Source organism: Dermacentor variabilis, chromosome 1 (assembly GCF_050947875.1).
Source record: "Dermacentor variabilis isolate Ectoservices chromosome 1, ASM5094787v1, whole genome shotgun sequence".
Lineage (NCBI taxonomy): Eukaryota > Metazoa > Arthropoda > Arachnida > Ixodida > Ixodidae > Dermacentor > Dermacentor variabilis.
Window position 1 is genome coordinate 26,343,496 of NC_134568.1, and position 20,208 is coordinate 26,363,703.

Sequence of the window (20,208 nt, forward strand, 5' to 3'; positions counted from 1 at the left end):
CCCGGCAAGTTCAGCTTATGTAACCGTAATGTTTACGGGGAAACGCTCGCGACGAACGCTGTGCACGAAGACCAATTTTCTGGTAGAAACGCGGCCTCTTGCGTGAGCAGATCCCGGAGGTTGTGCACAGCCGCGCCAAAAAAATTAGATCATTTACAGCTTGCTGATATTGCTTCGAGCTTTTAATATGACGGTCTGAAGATTTAACGTAAAGGCATGCGCTGTAGGTGTTTTGTTTCATGCCATTTGTTCTGGGCTGTCACTCTCAAAATTTTGAAACAACTTTGTCAAGAATATGACAAGTTATGAGCAACTTTAGTGGTGTAATGGTGTGGCAGTATAACCCGCATTTCATACAGCAAGGCTTGACGTATACACGTGCCTAAATATCTGCGGAAATTTTCGCTCACGGGTGAGTCCGCCGACGCCGTATTTTCTGCAACATGAGGCCCTTATAACGCTCTCGCGTTAAAACGTGGGCCTATCCCGGCGGCAATGCAGGGCAGGAGCAGTGGTTCGTACCCGCGTAAGGCAGAGGCTTCAAGCTCTCGGCAAAGTGAAGCGAAAAGTGCATCCATTATACGGAATCACGCATACCACATAACGCCACTCGTTTCAATGAATAACAAGCCCAAAGCAAGCATCCAAACCACATAATTGATAAGGCGCTCCTGATAATGCCAAGCACGAAGCGCTCCCCGCATGCGTTTCCCTGTAAATATTCCTGTTGCGCAAGCTGCCGCGGCGGCCGCAGCTTGTGACAGGCTGAGTGACGTCTCTAGCCTTTCGTCCATAAGAGAACCAGCCTGGCAACTGATCTCATTTTTGTTGTAACACCGCTATGGGTACGCAACGTACAGTTAGGACTCCCGAGCAGCAGCGTGAATATGAGGAGTGTTAAAGGAAAAAAAAAAGCCAGCAATACGACCAGCAGCGGCTTGATGCCGAAATTACAATTACTCCTTTACTACCCTACTCTAAAAGAATAAAGCATTGTGCGCCCCCACAGCAGTTCTAGTGGTTTTCAGCAGCTTCGCTGGACATCCACTTTCGCAGGGCTGAGATGGCAATTAAGTTAACGTCCCTCCTTGTACTCTCGTCATCCCTTGCTATCCCTTTTATTGGTGCCACTGCGGTCTTCGAAGCCAGTTATTGGTTTAGGAAGGTAAGAATAACCGCATTACACCTATGAATGATCAAATGAAGGGAACAATATACACCAGACTGTCAGTTCCCATGAAACGTTCATTTGGGTGAAAGAAAATGCTTTCCTCCCTCGTGCAGTTCCCGCTGCCTTCACGTACAACTTCGCGGGATGGAGGTGCTGCAGCGCTACTTCGTCTCCGTGGACGTGCATATTTATGAAAAGACAAGCGGCTCGTCTGACGACGTCTGTGAGTTTGAGGGGGCGTCTCATTCCTGTTCAAAATGTTTGTAATTTTTTTGTCTACGGCCCTAGAACTATTGTGGCAGGAAGAAATTTCCTGCGGCCAACGTAAGTGTCACGTAGTAGTGACGGTGAAGGAGGCAGCAAAACTGATTGGAGAAACTAGCGTTTTATTGGGCGAACTTGTGTCCTCAAAAGCAGGCTACGCTCAAAGAACGATAGCAGCGAACACAGTCGGCGATCTTCGAAAATCTTATCTGCCGGTCAAGCGCGTCGGATTTTATACTCGAGCCATCGAACGTTCCAGGGAAATCGCTGGCGCCCGCGTGTCCTCCAGAAATTTCTACACCATTCGCGTCGCGCATACATACCATCAGATTACACGAGGTTCGGTTGCAACAGACAGCGCATAGAACCATCGGTAACATTCCAGAAACTTCCGATACATGCAGGCGCGTCCCGCGCTGCGCTATAACGTTTGCTAGACGGTGAAAAGCGCTCACCCGAAAAAGATAAACCAGTCCACGTGTCAATGCCCCCCCCCCCTCACGAAAAGCATTGTCCCGATGTTACAAACGTAACAAGAAAGCGAAACACAAAACGACACTTCTCAAAGAAACAGTCGAAAGATAAGTCCACGTGTCAGACGCACACGCGCACACGCGCACACACGCACGCACACACGCACACACGGCTCATGTTACGGGGCTGGTCCACGCCAGCTTGGCTACGAGCCGGGCGTACAAGCAGTGGTGACTTACTGAGGCACACTATTACGTCAACCTCTCAAATCCTTCGATGTGTTATGGTTGTGAGCAAGAAGCCCAGCATGGGTGAAGTGTTCCGTTAAAGCTACTAAGTGTAAAAGCGCTCGCAGGAAGAGGCTGCTGAATGCGCAAATGGTATAGCTTGGGCACCTCGCATGTGGCTGAGAAGCTTTTGAACGTGGCGCTCAAAAGGAGGGCGTACAAAGCAAGGCCGAGCGCGAAGAATGGATAAAGCAAGGTCGTTCCAATGCACAGGGAACTGTGGGGCAGGGCATAAGCCATAACTGCCGTCAATATGAAATATCATTTGGAGAGGTCCTATGGATGTTGTTGTTGTTGGATTCTGCTAGAAGTGAAGTAGGCATTTTCTACTGTCGCGAACGCTTTTTTTTTGTGCGTCACATGTATGAGAAAACAGTGCGTTTCTTTAAGTAACAGTATCGGTGCCTTAGGTTGAGTCACGTCCTGCTGACAAGCACGCGTCCGACGTTTCCATTTCCGGCTTCGGTAGGAGCATCACATCCGGAATGCAAGCATTCATGCGCTTCAGTGTTGCAATAGATTTTGACAGGTGAATATCTTGGACGACGTGAGGTTATTTTCAATTAGCTGGCTATCAACCGTAGCAAGCGCATTAATGCTTCACAAGTCAGATTGAAGCGGGAGGCATGAGTGTCGCGATGGGCGCTTGAACGTAAAGCTATATATTCCAAACTGTTTCTATTGCATTTCTGCAATCAGACCTTCGCGATTGCTCAAATTTTTCGGACACCCCAGTTCACCTGTCTGTCATGCGACGTCACAAAGACTGCACAGATATGACGTGCGCAGTGATCATGCGTGATTAGACCAAACAAAAGAAAAATGTTTATTTACGTTTCTACACATTTGTTTTTGCCATTACTCCACCGCTATTGGTCAAATTTTCGGGCTGAGGCCACTTCTGTCTGAAACGCGATGTTGCAAAACTGCGAAAGCTCAACACGTCAAAGTGGCGTGTGCGCATTAAAGATGCATTTGTATGCTGCATAAAACTGGTTTTGAGAGCGCAGCTCTTAGGCTCCCGTTCCTGCGTTGGTGTCGGCGGCGCAGCCGTGCTAACGAGCACAGCGAAAGATGAAATAGCCAACGCGGAGCGAGAGTTGAAATACGCGAGCGGCGGAGACCAATATCAGCGGCCCCTCGTACTCGCGGGAAACTGGTATCATGGCGACCTGCCCGACCACTCGATGCGAACTCGTATCTGGTCTCAACCAGACCGCTCGTCGTACGCGCGACGCGAATTGTGTAGTACTTTCTGGAAGCCACGCGGCACTAGCGATTACAGTTGAACCTTCGGTGAGTCTCCTATAACAGCCGACGAGCTTGACCCGCAGATCAGACTTTTGACGACTGCCGACTCTCTCAAGTTCTTTGCCTCAATATATCGTGAAATGAACACTTGTAGAGCTGCGCTCAAATTTCGCATTAGGGAGTATCGTAATCGTCGGTGAAATTTTATTTCGGAATTGCCAGAGACTGACCCATTCCGGAAAGAAAACTGTCTGCCAGCAGATCACTCGAACACTGGCTACTCGGAGCTGCTGGCCAGCATCAATTGATTTGCGTTTAATAAACATTTTTTTTTGCTTAATTGTATAACGTTCTCGAGCGCTTGCTACACATTTACGGCATCGCTCTGCCAACTTCGCTCAGGATCCGTTTCCGCTGCATTTTTCACCTTCCATTGCACTCCGCCTCGATTTTCGACCAAGCACCACCCGCTATAAGCAAGGGGAATCGGGCAAATCAAAAGGCGCCAGCACCATCCTCCTCATTCGCTTATCTACTTGCACTGCACTATAGTTCGGCCCCACCGAAACCTTTTCTACTGCCGCGTGCTCTTCGCCTCTTGGCAGGCAATTAGATGAGAAAAGCCGGTCAAGGTACGCAATGCTATTCGTTTTGAAAGTAAACAAAACTCACCGCCTATAAACGAGGAGAGCGTTTGATTGGCCGGTTCAAACAACGCTGCGGGTCACCGCCCGGTGCTTGCGTCGGCGGTGACGTAAAGTTGAAGTCAGGAGGTTGGAATAGTTTTACATTATACAGCCCATGTTTGACAACTTCATTTCTTAGCGTTCATGTGTTCTATACTTAAGCTAACATGGCTTACGTAGGCCACATAAATGCAATGCCCTACAGAGCACGGTTAGGGCGAAATGCATAAACGCCCGTGTGCCGTGCATTGGCTGCATGTTACAGAACCGCGGGGGGTCAAATTAATCCGGAGTCCCACACTACTGTGTGCCTCGTAATAATATCGTGGTTTAGGCACGTAACACCCTCGAAATTAAATTCTTATTTTTAATATTACACGTTCTGGTAGGCTTTTGCTGCTGCAATTAAATTTTTTGGGTGTAGCTGGATACGGAACGGCCAGGAACTCTCATAATCTTGATCAAAATGAATAAAACTAAAGTCAGTTGTAAAGAACGCTCTTGATGGAAGGTGTAAGATATCTTCTGTTTGTCTAATGCATTCATCTCTCATAAGAATAAGTAGTTTTATTTTTGGCTCCTTTGTTACTAAAAGAACTCGAGTAATCCATGACTGCTGCGACTGTTATGATAGATGACTTGCAAAATAGTGCGCACCCTCTTCTGTGCAGCAGCCAGAAATAGAAACTCTGGCTGGGAAACAAGGCATATTCCTGTTATCGCTCTCGATGATATTAAACCTCCTTTGTGATATGTGACCGCTTCTCGGCCAGCTGAGTAGAGCTTCGTCTTGCGTTTCACGAGATCGCGTTAACGCGGCCTAGAACTCGCTCTTCAGTACAGTGCAGTCGCACGTTGGCGCCAGTCTACGAAGACTTTTGTTTTCTTGAACAATGAGAGAAAGCCCACAATAGCATTTTCGTTTGGAAAATGCCTTTCTCAAACATGCGCAGAATATTTTTGCAAATGTTATATTTTTGTCGATAAGTCATTCGGCAAATAGACTATACTGTCTCAGCTTTCATTTCTCATTTTTGATGCGGCCTTCCGGACTCTCTGATTCTTTAGTTTTCGAAGTTTCTCGCTTATTTTTGAGCTTTACTGCTGGCGTTATTATTCACCCTTATATCCACGAGTGTGGAGTGCTTTGTCTTGCTTAAAATCGGTGTCTTCACTTCTCACGCAGCGTCGTATGTAGCCCTGCAGCCAAACCTGCTGGACGGTTTCGGTTGGGCCAAGTCCACACTGCACCTCGACTTGCCTGCACATCTCAAGGAAGGGTTGCGGAGTTCGTCGGTGAGTGCTGTGGCACGTATTACACCATAAACTGCTGATTGGGGCCCTACCGGGCGATGATTCAGATTGCAGTGGTGTGGATGCAGATGGGGGGCAAATATGTTTTGTGATCCTCTAAATTGCGCGACTCTAGTAACGTCGACGGAGATGACGTCATGTTTGACGGCAGTGTTGAGCACGCTTCAGGATAGTTGCTTTATGTTAGCCGCCTCTACATTGAAATTTTCGCATGAATTATCGTCTTTGCGTTGCTTCACAAGCAGAACTGCTGTAAGTGGCCGGTGCCTTTCTCCGCCGGATTTCTTCGGCGCAGCAGGTGATTGGCTAGCTGCGCTGCGCACTAAATGCTGGATGACGTCGAGACGCTCGCGCCGAGTGAGCAACGCAACGTCGTTGCCTTTCAGCGCCGACTAGTTGCATTGGAATGGCCTCCACTTCGCTGAAACGCATTTATATGTAGCTCTTCCCCGCTGGCATCACGAAGCTTGTGAACGTACGAGCATACCCCGCCATTACGTGGGCTTTTTGGGTGGTCCTATCAACTCAGGCTGGTACTACCACTCGTGGGTACAATTTACTTTGTAATTGAATAAAGGCGTTGTATGAAATTTGCGCACCACTTGCTATTCCCGGCATATCTGGTTGATTTATTCGTGTTAATGTTGTTGGAAATACGCGCAAGTGGATCCGAGCAGCCTAGGGTGCCACTTTGTTCTCGATTAGCTAATACCGTGTGGTAGCTAGCAGCGTTCCACCGTCGTTATGAGATTAACTCGCATTACAGTAGTGAGCTCATTGTCATTGTTAGTCGGTGTGAGCATACATTTAGGTCACAAAATATGTGCTTTCCAGAACGCCGTTCCCTTAGATCGTTATCAGCGATGTAAAAACGGGCACCGCGTATTGACCAAAACCACCGTACCTGATGTCAGTCGTAACAGTGTGATTGTCTCCTTCGTTTTCTTTTGCCAATAAATGCAGTGGAGTGCCGACTCGACATGCGAATGAAGATGGAGAGCACAATTAGAGATAGCCCAATAAAATTTGCATAACGAAGGAGTCGGGACACCAACAACTACTGTCTTCTAGCAGCCGTAAGTGCTGACAGCTGTGGTTTGTAAGTCCTGCATTTGGGCAAATTATCACAGTGCGCATCCTTTAGGAACGTCTGGAAGAAAAATTCCGCGGCCTGAGCTCTCGATCCCAGGTGCGCTATACTGTATTTCGTGGAAGAAAACTCGTTCGAATTTAAAGATTAGGAGCCAACTGTAAGTCAGAATTCCGAGGCAATGTTATAGTCAGACGATTTGCGGTTGAATTAGTGTCGCTTTAAAATTCTAGGGCATCTACAGTTTCCGAAGACTTTACTGTCAAGCTTTGTTAACCGCGTCTGAAAAAAGCCCGAAATTACAAAATTGCCGTCATCGTAACATAGACGTGACGCAATCAATGGCAAAATGATAGATCCAAGCCTGCAGGAGGGTCGCTGCGATTGATCGGGTGGTGGCCGAGCGTTTTCGTCGAAGGGAGATGGAACTCGTAGATCAGATTAAACGCTAGTCCACAGATTCAATTCCAGCAGGCGTCTTTTTTTTTTTTCTTCGCCTCGACCACGCACTGAGATAGAAGCGCCGACTCCGGCATTGGCCAAGGCACTTGCTCTGCACCCTTGACAATGCAGCGAATCCGCTCTCCCTCAGCGTGTGCGGCATGTCGCCGTGCTATCTGCCTCAGCTGCTCTCCCTCTTCACAACGGACCTTCGCAGTTCTTTTTTTTCCTGTGGCGCAAATGGCATAAGGACGTAGAAAACATTACATACACGGGCGTGCTATTTCTGCTGCAGGAAAAAACTGCAGAATGTTACACCAGCAAGCCCAAGTATCTACCCTGACAGGCCTTCAGTAGTGATTCTCCCATTCTGCTCTCCTCCAGTCTGCTAGCCCTGATTTAACGCTTCGTGTGCAGAAAAAGCAGTATACCAGCCAGCTTGAGAAGTAGCTGTTACGCGGCCGCGTATTTAGCAAGAAACAAGCTGCGTGCCAATGTCTGATAACAAATAAAAGAAGAAACGCGCTGTACATTGCTCCGTTGTTCGGTAAGTGTTGCAAACATAAAACGATTGCTTTCAGTTTCTGTATGAAATACTGCAGTAATCGGTTAGCGAAAAAAAGTAATTGAATTGTGTGTCCCAGTTTCCAAAGAAATTGGGAAGTTACAATATTACTAACGAACATAATTATAAGTAAATCTAATTCTTCACGCACAAGCCTGATTACTAGATTATTCTTATGTTACCGTTAGGAAAAAAGTAGCCGTAAGCGTTGGGTGACTTCATATTTCACAATTCTTTATTTAAATAAAAGAGGGTGGTAGGGGAGACTTACGCAATTATCATATTAGTACCAATTGGGGTTGCGCTCACTGGTTGCCGCAGGAATAAAACGTTTGCAGCTAAGGCGTTTCCTTAGATGAACTTCACGATAGTAAATTGGGTGTTTGTCCTTCGGTTCACCACCCCGCTTTCAGAATCTTTTCTCTCCAGCAAAAAATTTGGTGGGCATTGGGAAGAACATGCTACCAAATTCAGTATTTAGGCACGTGAGGAGCGCCGTTCTACATTGCTAAGCTGGCGTGAGGGGCCTTAGACCGCTGCTTCGAGCAGTTAATTAAATTTTAGAATCGTAACGGTAAGAAAATTGTAGCAAGTTCCTACATAAATATTTGCGCACATGTGCAGGAGACCTTAACGCAGCTTAGATTTGACCGTAAAAAAAAAGTACCTGAGTTGCAGTGTTAATTTGAGGGCGTTATTTGTTAAGTGGATGCGCTTTCAAGAGCACCTGCTCAACAGCTGTAGCTCTGCTCGTATGTCGACCCGGTGATGTGGGTGAACGAGGCCGGTGGGAAATTTTTACAGGAACTGGAGAAACTTCAACTGGAAAGTTATTGTGCAGGTATACCCCCTGTCTGCCTTTCTATTGCACATAAATTTGAGTTGTAAATAGTCTGTCGCGCAAGGTTACTATAATTTTATTTTAAATATGTTAGAATAAGTGGCACTCCATAAATGTTTCTTTCTTTGAAACCCCTACCTGTTTTCTTTGTACCTTCGTGCTACATTCCGAAGACAATCTTTCCTTTCAGACGCATCGCGCAACTGGAACGGGATATCGAGAAATACTCACGAAAGCTGTCAGGAATACTGGCACCAGCTATGCGACCACCTTAATGGCCAGCTAGGGTGCAAAAACACCTGGTTCCTGCTTAAACACCTACTTGACCCCAGTCAGACTAAAACAGCATCACAAAAGAACCTTCAGAGGATCATACTCTTTCCCGGGAGATAATGATGCCCTTTTTGAAGCTCTAAAAAACCGCTACTTTAATACAAGCACCGATATTCCTCTACCCGTAGCTTATACCGGAAAGGAAAACAGGGAACTAGACAGCGAAATTATGGAATCTGAAGTACGTGCTATTCTAAACATCAAAACAGCGGCGGCTGGCGAGGACCGCATCACCAATAAAATGCTACGGAACCTGGACGATCAGTCGGTTACTGAAATCACCAATCTTTTCAACATCCACTGGAAAGAGGGAACTATACCCACCAGCTGGAAACATGCAAACGTAATTTTCATACCCAAACCAGGGAAGAAGCTGGAGCTAGAGAATCTCCGCCCTATCTCCTTAACCTCTTGCCTGGGGAAGGTTATGGAACACGTCATTCTTAACAGGCTAAACGAGTACACCGAAAGCAATGGGCTGCTGCCCCATACGTTGATAGGCTTCAGATCAAATCTGTCCACTCAAGACATTATGTGACAGAATCACATTCTTTGGGGGTGCGAGGGCTTACCCCCTCCCAGGTCGCTCCTGCCAGCTCCCTCACAACAGACGTGGGAAGAGCTGCTCAGAACGCCGGAAGAAAAAGTACAAAAAGCCCTCGTTGCCTGGGCCGAAAGGGTCGCTCCTCGTGAGGGGCCATTCTAGGACTCGGGCCTGCCAGGTCATCACTGAGCAGAGTCTCAATAAAGTTGTTACCACCACCACCATACGCTACATCGCAGCATTGCCTGATGTTGTCTTTTATAGGACTTCCTTTGCCGGATCCCGTGGTCTCCGAAGTTGGCGATTTTTTTCTCCGAGTTATGTCCATGCGTCCGATATCCGCACGACAGCATTTCTTCCTTTACAGGAGGATATGGAGGCATTGCTTCAGCTTAATAAAGAACTGCTCTAAGGGCTACACATTCGATGATGCGCTATTGCTAAACTCAATTTATAAAAAGAAGTGGCAAAGTTCTTCCTAAATATTTTCTTCTGAAGGATACATTGTGCTGTGTACGTCATGTTGAAAATACGTTATCCCTTCTTAATATTGTCTGTAATCCAGTAGCAATGCTCCTTTTTCGTTTGGTCGTTCGGGCATAGGTGATGCATTTCTGCGGACTTCAATTAAACTAAAACCTGTATTTTTCTCCTTCTACGTTTCTTACCTAATCCGTTCTGTGTGGGTTACTTATTTAACTATGTAAGCCGTATTTTAAAGGCGGGCGAAATGCACAAGGAACGCTCGTGTACGTAGATTTTGGGGGCGCATTAAAGAGCCCCAGGTGTTCAAAATTTATCTGGAGTCCCATCACTGCGGTGTGCCTTGTAAGGAGAACGTGATTCCGGCGCGCAAGACGCCATTTTTACGTACGTGCCAAATGTTGCGTAAGGATTCGGTAATCAATACAAACTTTCAAACACTCTTGTCTTTGGCAGCCATAGAGTATTTCAGGTTAATCCCTTCCCTCAGTGGGCGCGCACTGAGATGTGCTTCTGATAAGCTCCTCGGGTATTTCCAAGTTTTTCTCTTCAATTTTTTTTTTACGCTATGCTTCCGTTGGGAGCTTTTTATCCATTGCTTTCGAGCAAATTTATAGGTGCGGGTCATTAATCGTGACTTATTATTCGCTTCTGTAGTTTTCTGTTCGTGCGGCTCCCACACGCACCGACATCCGCTACCAGGTGACGGTACGCATACTCCAACTGTCGGAGGACTGCTGGCCTGTCAGCGCGAAGCCAGTGTTGATTCACCTCAAAGAGGGCTTCGTTCACGAACTACTTTCGGACCGCCACCAGGTGAGACTATAGTTGAGAAGGAAGCCGCCCACCTTTGTTTCGGCGGGAATGCACTGAGAACGACCTTGCATAATAGTAATAGATACACGAGCTTGAATTGGAAACAGTGTAAAGTTAGTCCCGCCAGAGAAATACCTCGGTTATGTTATATGCTTCTCTTGGAATCGGTGACACGGCATTCCTCGCATAAACTGAACGCGGAAAAAAGTAGCTTATATTTCGGTTTGTTCCCTTCCGAGGCTTGTATTATCCAGTTCAACTTGCTGCAACTTCTAACGCGACAACTAGTTGTTCACAGCCTAAGAATAATTTCGAGCACTACGTTAGGGAAAGTTAGACACGTGTCGCTGTCTTTCCGTGATTCTCAAGAGTGCGCGTTCCCTAAGGCGTGGTGAGCAACGAAAGCATGTGACCCAAAGTGAGGAAGCAGCTAAAGTCCATGAATAAAAGGTATCGCTACACTTTGTCCTTGGCACCGTTACATCTCCATTGCCTGTAACAGCTATCGTTAACGGCGCCGACATACTCGGCGAGGGACTTAAACGTCTGCTCACCGAGAGTGGGACGTTGCAAGCAGTCAAACGGGGTGCGCGGATCACGCGGAGAGAAGCGTCTCCCCAAAGATGTTATTGATCGAAGCTGCACACAGCTGAAATTTCATAGAAATGTCCGCGCCTTTATTAAAGAAGTTCCTCGGCCCGCCCTCTAAATAACTTCACGCGTAGAGCGCTTCCGCGTCGCGAGCGTTGATCCTGCAGTGAGGAGCAACGCGAACGACTCTGGGACTTCCATGAGAAGAAAGGCGCAGAGAGAGAGGGAGAGGGGGAGAGGGGGACAGTGAGAGACAGAGAGAGTGAAAGAGAGACAGACATAGACAGAGAGAGTGAGAGAGAGAGATCGAGTTCGATATTCGAACTACTTGATTTCTAGGCAGAAGCTGCGGCCGCAGATTGTGTGGCAATCCCTAGAGCAAAAGTTGTCGCAAATAGGTTTGTAAGTGTCTGGCATATGCATTACCTATGGAAGAATAGTACCCACAGCGGTTGCCGAGTGGGTATGGCGTTGAGCTGCTAGCTCTAGGTCGCGGGTTTGACTCCGACCCGGGTCGTCGCATTTCTTGAGGTAGGAATTCAGAAAACGTTCGTGTACTTGTATGTTTAATGCTCGTTACAGAAAACCCAGGTGGCCAAAATTAACCCGTGGTTCTGGCATGCAGAACGCCAGAACTTAATTAATGATAGGCACGTTCGCGTACTACCGTGACTAAGACACCTTCCCAGTGTCAGAATTATTGATCGAGCAAATAGTTACTTCCTTAATTTCGTCTTTTTGAGGCAGTGCAATGACGAATATAGCTGTAAGTCGCGGAATACAACTAAGTTATGTTGGTCGATCTTCCTTTGCAGACATTGAACCACCCAGTAGTGTTTCCTTGTGGAATGCAGGACGTCGCATCTCTGAGCGATCGCACATCGGTCACTCTCGCTTCGTTGGGATCCTACAGGTTGGTGAAATTACTATCATACTTTAGGAAATCTCGCATCTTTCTTTTTCGAAAATGAGGTTTTTCTTAGCTGATACTATAGCTTGCAGCAAAACATGAGGGCACTATGGTCCAATTTCGTGACGTGTGTTCAAATTGGCCAATTGATTATTCAGTGAAACAGAAGTGATAGCCTATGGTCCGTGAGACTGTTTTGATATGTAAACGCAGCAGTAAATAGCGACCACCATTTGCATTACCACGGAATTTTAAATTTAGAAGGAAACGGCAACAAGATGGCGAATGTAGGTTAGCTTGAAACGAGTGCGATTCGCTGTGCCATAAAGCATCTGTTCCTCCGCTTATACAGCACAACATAAGAGAGCGTTCTGTCACGTTTCACTACTTCACTAGTCTTGCCATTCATTCGCTGGTCTGAAACAGGGGTCACGTACTGCATTGTGGAAGTAAGAATTGACGAACCGTGGACAAACAAGGGATGCGCCAGTCTGGACTTAGCGTTTTGAAAGGGGGATTTGCTTTCGTCAGAAGCAAGTCTTGGCCCTGATGAGGACAACGTCTTCGCCGGAACGCTAGGTCGAGGCTGAGACTTCCCATGTTCGCCCGCCGTTAATCAATGCCTGGTAGAAAAAAATCTCCTTGCTTGTTGCAGCATCCCCTCCTCGACGACGTCGTTTCACGACAGCTGTCCGTGGCAGGAAGGGTTCGACGCACGCGGCACGTGTGGACAGGATTTGTTCCAACGTGAAATCCTGGAAGAACCAGTTGCAGTGCAGGGCAGTTACCAAGAAAAAGCGCAGTTTCCTCTTTTTCATACCGTTATTGGGAACGGCTTCACGTCTGAAGTCGCCTACTGCGACGACGATTTCGCTGTGGACAGGGGCCAGGCGACCTTTTTCCGAGACTTGGACAGTGAGGCCCTGCTGCGCCAAATCCATCTGGACCAGCGCCGTCCTCCGACCACGCTGCCTCCGGGGAGCCGCTGGCAGCAGCATCGGCGTTGTCCCTGCGACGAGAGGCATCAGGCGGTGCGGTTCGGCGTCGGTACCTGCGAGGAAGATCTTTTCCAGGGGCCCATTGCTAGGCCATCGGCTGAGCCGAGGTTCTTTTAACATTGTTTTACGCAACCTTTATTAGTAAATTTCTTTACCAACATTTTGTTAGTGTAATTATTTCCTCTAGTTTGTAACGATATGTTTTTATTGTCTGACCTTGCAACGTTGTGTTCGCGATAAACGCATTGTAGTGGCGTTTGTACTGTCTGTCAAATGAAACGCTGGCGCATGGCCGAAGGTAGTTTTATCCGCCTTCTGTAGTGATCTTCGCTGTTTGTCGGCGAGGATGCGCGCTCAAGAGGGTTGCAGTTGCTTATGATTTCTTTGAGGGTCCTTCTCTCGTTTTGTCGCTACAGCGACACGTCATAAAATGTTCCCAACTGTCTATACTGGTGCAGTAGCACACTGTTTGCAGCCGGTGCAGTTGAGGTGAGAGCGCTTGGCATCAAAGACAGACACCACGATATGTTTATTCGATTCCTGCAGCCAAACAGAATATGCACGGCTGTCTCTGATGGTCACTGGTAGAAGGCGCACTCTACCTTCGGCCATGCGCTTCAGTTTTCCCATTTAGTTTCAAGTCGATACGAGTGTCTCTTGCTCTATACATTCTAAGTTGACCTTGTTTGAGAGCATTCACTGGTCCGTCTTAAATTAGAGCTTCTCGCGTTTCCTTCTTTATGAGTTTATCTGAAATAAAATAACCGTGTTATTGTTTTACCGTTTATCAAAAAGTGTCATGCACAAACGTTCATAGCTGGCTTATGTGGGCCAGCACCATGGTATTGTGTAAGCGCTACCCGCTGCTGCCTGTTTCCGACGTAAGGAATGCTTTTCGGCACTGAAATTCCGGAACTAGAAGATACTAAAAAAATCAAGACGGGGCCCTGAACATGTGATTTCCCCCGTAGCAGCTCTCTGCCTATAGACAAATCGAGAGCGCACGCGTCAGAACCGATCGTCGATTTTTGCTGTGCCGTCAAAACGAAGCTCTGAGCAATGCTAAGCGAAGCTGGACAGGAATGTCCGCAAAATTTTCTGGCGTTACACGGCAAAGACTTATTTACGTTCGGAATTGTTTCAATAGTTTGCTTAAGTGCACTAATCGTCTGAAGGCGGAGCAGAACTGTATTTCTAAACTTTACCTTTAAACCTCGGCAATTTTCTCACCTGTTATAATGTTCTAATCATTTTGCCTAGAAGTGTAGAGCTCTTTGAAATTTTAATCTCTAGGTGACTCTCGCCACAGCATCCTTGCGCGCATCTGTGAAAATAGCGAGAGCAGGCACATGCGGGGCGCAGAGCATCCCCCCTGTTCGAGCGGCGACTGCGTATATAGTCTGTTCCATTGAGCTTGACGTACCCCTTGCTGCTTATTCACATCCAACGCTGGAACAAATGCGCGCTCGCACTTGAGCCAGCGCCGCGTAGCTCCCACGAATCTGTTGCGCTTGATCTTCTCCCACGGCTCGTGCGCGCACGAGATGGACACAATAAGCGGTGGCGAGATATAGATGAGCTGTTAAACATCGGATGCTAATTTCCACAGAATGGAAAGCCTAGAAGGCTGTTTGGGCAGGATACTGCGCGTTCATGCGGGTACTCTTGCGGCTTTCGCTATGGCGCTCCGTGACAAACCGCTGATCCTTCGGTCAACGCTCCCGTGAGATTACTAATCGGGGAGCAGGAAAGCTTTGTCGGAAGAAACGCAGATAGGGCTACAAGAAAGGGTGCGCATTCTACTCGCATATCTGCGAGAAACTAGGCTGGTGGTAACAACTTTATTGAGATTCTGCTCAGTTATGATCTGGCAGGCCAGAGTCCTAGGATGGCAACTCACGAGGAGCGACCCTTTCGGGATCAACGTTACGTGACCTATTCGACACTGAAAATGATGCACAGGCCTATCGAAGCTCAATCCTGCCTGTATCGACACCACCACCATCCTGATAGCGAAGTTCCAAAAGTTATTTTCCGAATACGTTTCAGTATGTCAACAGACATGATGGCGTCGTGTTTCCTTGTAATACAGAGAACGCACGTCCAACCCACACGTGTCGATACTATGAGCTAGCTCTTTTTCAGCCCGGCGCTTGACGAAGGAAATTTGGTGAAGCAGTTTTTCTCCGCCTGCTCCTCGGCTCATAATGGTCATTCACTAGATCAGTCGTCCGGTTCGTTGCATCTAACAACCTCCAGAGGCTATTAAAGAATCGTCTCAATGCAGGCAGGACGTCTTCGCCAATGTTGGCTCGTACCAATAAAGTGTTGAGTAACTTGCATCGCATATACCTCACGCCGTCCTTCCGTGGCGCTGTGTTCAATACTCTGGATGTCGCGTGGACAGCCTTCCTGTAGCTGTAATGGTGAGAATACGGTGGCCAACACAGCACGCCTTGTATGGTACACTCTGAAAACATCTGAAGTACCACAAGAGACAAAACTATAGTATAATTCTCTGTACCCGGAGCCGATGCAGCATTTCAATCGTAAACATTATTTTCCTATGTATTTACCCTCTATTCAACTCCAGCTGGAGCGTTCCCGTAATCATGGTACGAAGACGAATTTATGAGGACCGGTTAAACATTCTTGTTGTGGCCGGAAATTCGCAAAGCAGTCCTTATAAGAGCTTCGCGGAGGCAACGGCATCCCCCAAAACTTCTCTCAAGCAGTGAAGGAGCCGCTAATATTTCGCGTGTTTCCGCGAGAGCCAGAAAACGTCCTGTTGCACGTTCTGAGGCAATCGGGTTCTTTCGGCGACAGGCGCTCGTGAGTAGTTGGTATAGCCGTAACTGAGCGGCAGGCGATCTTTCAGGAAACCCAGACGGGCTTTAGATGCTTCCTTTCTGCCACGAATCCTCGTTAGTGCCAAACTTTATCCTGTTGTGGCCCACTGGGACTCTTGGCAAGATCAGCAATTGACGCTGATTATGAATTATGCTGCGCTTTTTTTTTTCGCTTCTTTGTAATGCTCGCCCACTTCAACAAAAAGACGCCCGTTTAGCGTTCGCCGTTTAGCTTCTGCCAGCGTCGCTTCCTTCGCATTCACGTCTTGAGAACGTCGTACAGAGGGGACAATGTGCGACAACTTCAGCGTCGATGACGTATCTCCGTTATGCCTCCTTTCCCTGAGGTAGTGGCTGTACAGGACGGCTATGCGGCTGTAGGGTGGTGCATCTTGGGAAAACAGGAGTGTGATGCTAAGAGCAGAAAAGCTTCCTGTAGCAGAGCTTGCTTTTGACGAGATGCTGCACCGCCAATGGAGCGGTTGTCCGCTCATTTCCGAAGATGGACGTTCTTGCACGTCCTCTTTCGTCAATATTTAAACAAAAGCCAATGGTTTGAAGTAAATAAACGAGAAAGGAGACAAACTGGAGGCACCAAAAAACATCATTGCCAACCTTAGTAAATGTAAGTACAGCTATCGCTGCTACCTTTCGTTACCCTTTCACGCGGCGATGCTCATACATAGCACTGAAAAAGTAAAAACGCGTATCATGGAACCAGGAGGCGAAAATAAAAGGGCGACCGGTAGAATTCGCGATGCGATTGGTGGTTTTATTTAACGCCTCTACGTGCTAATTAGTTCTGCTGTGTTTGGTGGTTTATTTTCTTCCAACTAATATTCAGTTACGCATACTGTATGCACCGCCACCACCACGCCCCTTGTGGAAAAGTATCCCCAATGACTCCTAAGCCCAATGTCAATGCAGCTGTGTTAAGTTGACCGCTATATTAGGCCATGAAATTTCGCTCCGGTCCTGAGTCTAATTGGGGAACATCATCCCCATCATCAGCCTATTTTATGTCCACTGCAGAACAAAAGCCTCTCCCTGCGATCTTCAATTACCCCTATCCTGCGCCAACCGATCCAGCACCCGAGAATTTCCCAATTTCATCGCTCCACCTAGTCTTCTGCCACCCTCGACTGCATTTCCCTTCTCTTGGTACCCATTCTGTAACGCTAATGGTCCAACGGTTATCTAACCTGCACATTAAATTACCTGCCCAGCTGCATTTCCTGCTCTTACTGTCAATTAGAATTTCAGCTATACCCGTTTGCTCTCCGATCCAAACCGCTCTCTTTCTGCCTCTGAACGTTATGCCTAGGATTCTTCGTTCCATCGCGCTTTTCGCGGTCCTTAATTTGCTCTCAAGCTTCTTTGTCACTTGGGGAACACTCTCACCATCAAGTTTCGTAAATCGGTCTCCGGGCTTTATGAAAGTATGAAAAAAACGCGATTTTCAAGTATGAGGTATACTTCACTCTCGAAGGCTCTATGGTTCCCTCAACAGTAAGCCCGCAAGGAAAACATTTGTGTTCTTACAGGGCTTTCGAAGAATCTCGAGTAACATACCGCGAATAAGAATAGCGATATGGGTGAGTTGGCTTAAGTCCATGGTGTAAAATTTCTGCAGCCTGAAGCACTGAAGTGTGGAAAGAAAGCTCAAAAAGGACGAAGAAAGCGCTCGTGTTTGTCCTCTAGTAATCCTTCTTCCTTCGTCCTTTTTGACCTTTCTTTCGGCACTTCAGTTTTTTGCACTGCAGAAATTTTACACCATGAAAATAGCAGCGTTAGAACTGGGATTGGTACAGATTAGAAAGCACAAACTTCCAGGTGCATAGTTTTGTTCTAGTGTGTAGCAGCACCGACGTCGAGGAAGATGAAGAGAACGGCGGCTGGCTAGGGACAGGTCTAGCAAGCAAAGCGGGCGCGTGGCACAGATCACGCGCAGCCGGCGCGAGGGACAGGCGATTTATTCGCCGAGGAATGACCGTCAGCTAGGGCCTTCTGCTTAGTACAAATATGCTCCTGTTTATTGTGGCTCATCGTCATCACTGATTTTGCAAACCCCAAGTGCATTAAACGTCACAAAAAATATTCGAACTTTCAGCTCGCAAGCTCAGTGGCCATGGAACTTGAACTGATGCAAAGCGAGGGTAGTTCTTCAGCTGCTATTTCTTCCAGATGTGAGTGGGCTTGCAGTGAAGGATGCTCATTCCTTAAACTTGCCTTAGGTTAGACGTTGCTATAAAAAGTTATGAAGGAGCTCTGCAACGCAAACGTTTTCCGCTTCTTTTGTTTCGATTATTTACCTTCATCTTCACTAGGGCACCAGAATGCACGCATCGGTCTTGCTTAGACACGAACGCGGCCATTGTTGACTTTGCTGGGTCGAATGTATTTGACTGCTGGTCGATGAAAAAAAAAACTTTACTATGTTATCTGCAGCAGTCCTAGCACACTTTGCTTCTGCTTTGCTGTTCGCGTGCTCTGGTCTCATCGTCTTTTAAATTCCCCTCCCCCCTCATTCAAGTGCCATGCTGCTCATGTGACTTGCGTGATTATCCGTCGAACGACAAGCAGGCGAGGAGCACTGTAAAACACTCTACAAAAGGAAATTAGTAGCTCTCTGTACTGTCCAGTCGTTTTTTCTTCCGACTTTTTTGCAGCTACTTCCGTCACGAAAAAAAGTTTAGATTCACGCATGCGTTTTTCCCTTGGAAACCGCCACACGGGCACTGGCGAGTGACGGTAGCCACTGACCAACAGGGAATCTCGCTTCTACGTTATCCACGCACACGGTTTCAAGCATTCTTTAGTCTCTCTGATACGGGTAGTTCTTACTTGTGCCCTCTACAGTTTCTTCTTCCGGCAGCCATGCTTTTCTTGCTTGACAGTCTCGGCCGCGGCCGCAGCCGCCAATATACTGCCGCAGAATTGTCGATTTCAGGGTTCGTGCGCTTATTCTGTGTGACCCGCGGGGGTTTCGCATTCTGCTGGAATTCAGTAGCTCTGTCGCACGTGCACTTAGGTGTCATGATGAACTAGCGATTATTGGCAGAGATTGTGCTAAATAGTAAACGCAGCATGAGCGACACTGTTCTTTGACGCGACAAGAAATGGTACAGGAAATAACAAAGTAGTAATTTTATGCATTGTCGTTAGATGGCACCTCGTACCCAGAAGGTAGAAACCACGGCCACTTACTCGCAGTGATCGGAGCGAAATTTAGAGGGGACTGAGTGGAACGCGCACGAAAGTGCGTACAACGATCATTGCCTAATTTTCTAGAGGACGGCATGCAATAAAAGAGCAATGAGGAATTCGTCGTCGGTATTTCGCAGTTATCGAATGGCCTTACAGCCTCCTAGGAAAGGAAGTTTAACTCTTGCTTTTAACTTGTCCATCTAACGCAGCTTCTGTGCGGAGGGTCGGCCATTTACAGTGACAGCTGTTATGCGTTCGCTGCTCAGGTCGCTTTTATGTCGGCCAGTGCCGCCGCTGGAATCCCAGAATGATTTGTGACAAAATTATAAAGAAATAAATTCCTATTCTGCCTTGAGGATTCGAAGTTACCACCAACAGATTGGCCGTCCAGGGTTAGACCTCTCGGGCACTAACCCGATGCTACAGCTGTGGAAAATATTGATATTGGAGAGCGCGATCGCGCCAGCAGCCGCTATGACTGGCTAACGCCCGCTCATCACAGATGTTCTTGATAGAGATAGCTTGCGCACCTTCTTCCTGTTTTAGCACGTCGCATTCCCAGCTGCGGAGGCGGTCCTAAATTAAGCTTTCCTGTTGTTGCGTTTGTTGTTGTTGACCTGAGGGGTATAGTGGCGCATGCTCACAGTTCGGGATTGACCATCCCTTGTATTCCAAATTGATAATTCGCTTCATGTCATACGTCTTTCTTTTTCTTCTACTTGTTATGAGAATGAAGATGATGATGATTGCCTCATATTATGGCTGATACCTACACGGGGGATTGGCCCAGAATTGTGTGCTGAAACATTTACTTACTCTTTTGATGTATTGCAGATTCGATTAAACCAATTAGAAGATGACACAAAGACAAAGGAATAACGAAAGAACCTTGAAAAAGTTATTCGTTTGGTTTATTCTAAGTAACCGCAAACGGCATCAACACGTCACTGTGGCTGAAACCTACAAGTGACGCACCGAAAGATGGTATTATTTCTGATGATAAGATTAACCTTAATTTAGCAAGTGAAATTTCTAGAAGTCTTTTTCTTAACAATTTATACCGACGACATAACAAAGATAGTGATCTAGGGAT

At 47.1% G+C, this 20,208-nt stretch overlaps 2 protein-coding genes across 2 annotated transcripts; both read left to right on the forward strand.

Annotated features, from left to right (window-relative positions):
* The first annotated feature begins 1,289 nt into the window (after positions 1–1,289).
* Positions 1,290–10,572, forward strand: LOC142569891 (uncharacterized). Its single transcript, XM_075678634.1, has 3 exons — positions 1,290–1,394; positions 5,320–5,429; positions 10,402–10,572. The coding sequence occupies exons 1-3, from the start codon at positions 1,316–1,318 to the stop codon at positions 10,570–10,572; spliced, it is 360 nt and encodes a 119-aa protein (XP_075534749.1). The 5' UTR covers positions 1,290–1,315.
* Positions 10,573–11,969: 1,397 nt separating this feature from the next.
* Positions 11,970–13,222, forward strand: LOC142570523 (uncharacterized). The gene is made up of 2 exons (XM_075678900.1): positions 11,970–12,064; positions 12,717–13,222. Exons 1-2 carry the CDS (start codon positions 12,000–12,002, stop codon positions 13,174–13,176), a joined length of 525 nt encoding a protein of 174 aa, XP_075535015.1. The 5' UTR covers positions 11,970–11,999; the 3' UTR covers positions 13,177–13,222.
* The last annotated feature ends 6,986 nt before the right edge of the window (positions 13,223–20,208 follow it).